This window comes from Gigantopelta aegis, chromosome 12 (genome assembly GCF_016097555.1).
Source record: "Gigantopelta aegis isolate Gae_Host chromosome 12, Gae_host_genome, whole genome shotgun sequence".
NCBI classification, from domain to species: Eukaryota; Metazoa; Mollusca; class Gastropoda; order Neomphalida; family Peltospiridae; genus Gigantopelta; species Gigantopelta aegis.
In genome coordinates this window covers 25,591,335-25,596,342 of record NC_054710.1, presented here as the reverse complement: position 1 = coordinate 25,596,342, position 5,008 = coordinate 25,591,335, and the positions used below count along the sequence as shown (strand labels likewise).

The following is a 5,008-nucleotide window of genomic DNA, read 5'->3' as shown; positions in this document are numbered from 1 at the left end:
ACCCATTCACGTGACACACACTCGAGTTACTGCGTCCAAAGAAGTAGTTCTCGTCACAGCTGTAGTTAGCGCCGCTGTTCCACATCAGTGAATCGTAGACCACCTGTCCGTTGGCGATCGGAGGAGGCGTAGGACAAAACGCTAAATGAAAACAAGGTGAATATTCAAAAAGATATTCATACATGTCCGTACAATAAACACAAACAAGAACCCCGTCCCACCCAAGAAAAGAAACAACCCAACAAAAAAACAACAACAAAAAACCGTTAATAAAACACAGAAACAAAGACAAGAAAAGGTTCAAAGTTGTTTTGTTTAACGACACCACTAGATTTATTCATCATCGGCTATCGGATGTCAAACATTTAGTCTTTTTGAGGAAACCCTCTACATATTCCCATTTGTATGAAAATATCTTTAATATTAATCTACATCATCCCACATACATGATAGCACACATCACGACATTTTATATACCAGTCGTTGTGTACTGGTTGGAACGAGAAATAGCCCAGTGGGTCCACGATAGGGATCGATCTTACACCGTTCGCGCATCAAGCGAGTCCTTTACCACTGGACCCTATGCAAGGGTACGGAAAGAAGGACAAACAATGGAAGAAAGCAAATACACACGAACAATAATTTTACCTGTGACGGAGACGTATGCAGATGAAACTTGAAACTCTGTGCCAATGTCACAATACGTAGAACATGTTCCGTGTCCATCGTGATTAAAGAGAACACACCGATCATCACTTGCACAAACATGAGCACAATGCAGCTGGTTTGAAACCGGACCACGCCACAGAAGACAACTATTCTCTGTGTCTGGAACATTATACACTCTTTGAAACAGTTTGTTCTTGCACGAAACTGTCCCTGCGTGGAACACAATCAGGAACGTGAGAATTAGAGTCAGTTGATATGTGGTCGCGTAAACGTTAACCATGATTGTACTTGTATTTATTATTGAAATATTACGAATTATATTTAAGCACTATGTTTAGATTATTATGTTTATACAAATGTGGGCATAAGCATCCGACTCCTTTGTGGGACTATACAGAATTGAGAAGTCTGAAATTGTGGCATTTGATTATATATGTGAGCTTATTTTTAGATTAATCAATGACAATTTCAGAGGTTCTTAAACACCAAGTAAGTTGCCAATGCACATACTGTTAATATCTTCCAGTAAACCTGCCAATCATTCCAGCGATTTTGCGTTTTACATTTAATCTAATTGACGCCAATCCTTCCAGCCATTTCGCATTTTGCAATTAATCTGATCGATACGACATTGTTCCGTAACCAGAACCGTGCATCTGTACAAGGGAGATGAAGAAAGGAATGAGTAGGCGTAGGACATACCACATTAATATGTATTAAACTTTGACACATACGTAATTAGTCCTGCACCAAATGTCCCCAAATGTGAAGTGTACCGGGACCGGAAGTATAACATCTGTCACTATGGTGGAAATTAATCTTTGTTGTGCAGAGTTCAAGCAAATATAAGATGACATTTTTCTAAATTTGGTGTGAACAAAATGTCCTACAATAAACTACAAGACTTGGTGTCAAAACTGATGTTTATGGAGTAAGCAAGTTCATTAAAACGTCGTTATAGGTTCAGATAATTGGCTGTTAAACAGATAAAATGTTTTACCAAAATGGCTGTGTTTCAGCATGAAAATGTATTAATTTGTGTTGAAAGACATCCTTTATGTTAAATATTACATTTTTATGGTTGATACATTTGACTGTCATATTTCGAAGAATAGTAAAACACAATGTAACCTAAACAATTGTAAATGTTCGTCTACAATTATAAATGAAGATGATGTCCATATGCTATACCACTGAACAAATCATAGCTCATTATGCTGTGATGTTTCGCGATATCATCAGCCGGTAGAGGCACCATTGCTATGTAGGTTAAAGCTGTCTTAATTTTGGGTATCTTATTTGATGAATTCCATCGTGACTTATGGGACATTTGATCAATAATTCGCAAATTGCAGGAGGACATTTGGAAAAAAAGCAGAAAAAAAAACAAGTAAAAAACAATGGGGTGTCTTTCGCATATTAAAGGGGAAGTATTTATCTTTCAAAAAATTACAACACCTTATGGTAACTTCATTCCTCTTGTCAATAACACATCTAGAATCATATTCCCACTTATGAGACGTTTACGTACCACCTCTTTTCACAGGGGTTACTGAAGTTGTGATCAACATCTTAACTTGAAGAATATTATTTTTCTTTACCACCCTTTCAATAGTTATAGATCGCAACTATGCACTGCGATCAGTTTTCAGAGACATAACTTGTAATACTACTTAATTTCCTGATGTAACTGATGGGACAACAACATGTAACTGACGATATGCTATCCCCACAAAACCATAACACGTGATCATATGGTTTGCCTATATTCAAGTAAGCCATTTTCAAAATGAACTAAACACTACGTTTGTTTCAGAAAGTGGAATCATTATACATTTCATTTATATGCATTTGTGAACTAAATTTGTATAAATGCAACTTTACCATGGAATTTGCATACTTTTTCTTACTGGCAATGTCATATTGAAGATTATTCAGCAATGTGCAATGTACATTGTTGTGGCCGCGAACTTGTCTATCTAAAACAATATGTATTGTGTTATTAAGTTTGTAACTCATCAACTTTCTCCATCATTAAAATGAACATTTTCCGGTTTTTTTAGCTAAACAATGATACTGTATTGCTTATTCCGTAGCTGGTCATGTATAGCATTCGCTGATGTAAACCAATTAAGACTGGCACATAGTGTGTCCATATATGAGGAAATATAATATTTCGTTCACTTCAATTATTATATTAGGCAAAGTTCGCGTACAAAAACACGTTTGCTTTGTTTAACGACGCCACTAGAGCACATTGGTTTATTAATCATCCGCTATTGGATGTCAAACATTCGGCATGTCCATACACAGTTTAAAATTTGTTTTGTATATCGACACCACTGGAGCACATTGATTAAAGTGCATGGTAAACTATTTATGTATCAGTCTGACAGTACGAAGATACCCTGTTGAGCAGGACAAAATAAGTAGATGGCAGTTGTGAAGTCAATATATTCAAACACGAATAAGCTGACAACAGAATTGTGCTACATACAAAATTTACTTCAGGACAACGAACATAACACATTGATATAAGCAGTCAACACAAGGACTTTCTCGTGTTGCTTCTGTATCATCGTAGTGCAAGTATAGTTAGAGTAAATAAAACACTTGTATATCTCCTCATATGCAATACAAGAAGATGTTTCAGCCATGTCAGCTAAAGCGTATGCAACACTGAAATATGATTTCGCATATGTATGCCGACTCCACTTCTTACAGTTGCCATAGCGATAAACACCATGCCCATGAATAACAATTCCATCTAGTTTGATTGCGAGAGAACACTTGATGGGTAGGGTTTATGAAAACTGATGAAACAGACTCTATTGGTATTAAAGGGACATTCCTGAGTTTGCTGCATTGTAAGATTTTTCGAACTAATAAAATATGTCTACGATTAACCTTACCAATTAAATGTATTTTCTAGCTGAGAATATATATATAGTCAATGTCTTTCTGGTTGTCTTAATATTCTTAAGAAACCCAAACTGGCGTTTGTTTTCAAATAATAATATTTTAGGAAATAAAATGAAATTTATATTAGTACAAATATTAGAACGATCAGAAACATGTTTAATATACAGCCACTACTATTGCATGCAGAAAAATACATTTGATATGTAATTACATTCGTTAAAAGGTCTCGGCCTAACGATCGACAATCGATAGTTATATGAGTCATGCATTTCATCTACTGAATAACTATCCCTTGAGGCATATTTCAGATTGAGAAACTGAACCAGTTACTACAATTAATTTAAGTGTTGAACAAAGTTGGTCATCTGATGCATAATTAAAACGTTCTGATGCGTAATTAAACTGTCTGTTAAACGAAGGCAAACGATCATCAACAAGCGATCGATTTTTTTCTTTTGTCTAGCATTAAATAAACACTTCTGCAAATTACTAACAATTCATTAGTGTTCGGTCCGAATATTCGAATATTCGCTCGCTAATTGTTGTACGAAATATTTGAAAAGTATTTTCAAGTATTTGAATATCTGGGTAAAATAACTCTAAATGGATAATGCCGTTTCCTTGAATTCGTAGCTCAGCCGTGTATGCTGCTTGTCATGTGCATTCAGTCGGTAACATAAAGCATGGCTGGGTTTCACAATGAGAGCATTTGAATTGGTAGTGACGGATGATGCGGGTGGGTGAAATTCATTAAACATATATATATATCATCAGATGTAGATTTAATTACACCGTCAACGGAAAGCTGATGACGTAATGGACTCTGTGACGTCGAGGTTACGTCACTATGCAGGTCTATAGGTGATGTGTGGTATGCGCACAGAAGGTATTTGCGTCTGTGTCGACATGCTGATACGAGTTCATTCTTGGAGTTTAGTGTGCTGGTTTCAGGTTTATACATTATGAACAGTTTTTCCTTCAGGCAGAGGTTACATCTTTTGCTCGCTGGAGAGTATGATTTTGCTTTGGATACAATTTTCCACTTAATGGTGTATGGGGTTAATCTATCCTTCAGTGTCCAAATGTACTGACTTAGCGCTGTTGCATTCTTCTGTTAAGCGTTTTGAAAACTGCTCGTGTGCGCAGTATATCTCGTCTTAAATGTCGACGTCACAGAGTCCATTACGTCATCAGCTTTCCGTTGACGGTGTAATTAAATCTACATCTGATGAGTGAGAGCAATAATTCAACTCTCTCACGAAACAAGCCTGTCATGTAGAGAAAAACATACACTTTTTAACGATATATCTGGCTCCCACACGGTTGAGCACTCTATAAAATAGCGTCTTTCAAATCGAAAACGACTACTATATATATATATATATATATATATATATATATATGATAACACGGGTAT

At 36.0% G+C, this 5,008-nt stretch overlaps 1 protein-coding gene across 1 annotated transcript in view; it reads right to left on the bottom strand.

The window, feature by feature from the left end:
• The window catches only part of LOC121386919, a 10,891-nt gene extending 9,626 nt beyond the window's left edge, over nt 1-1,265 (bottom strand). The window contains exons 1-2 of the mRNA XM_041517969.1: nt 649-1,265; nt 1-141 (exon numbers count right to left, since the gene is read on the bottom strand). The exon at nt 1-141 is cut by the window's left edge and continues 34 nt beyond it. Of these exons, the coding sequence (XP_041373903.1) occupies nt 1-141; nt 649-949 (442 nt within the window). The 5' untranslated portion in view covers nt 950-1,265. The remainder of the gene's footprint in view (nt 142-648) is intronic.
• Between the last annotated feature and the right edge of the window lie 3,743 nt (nt 1,266-5,008).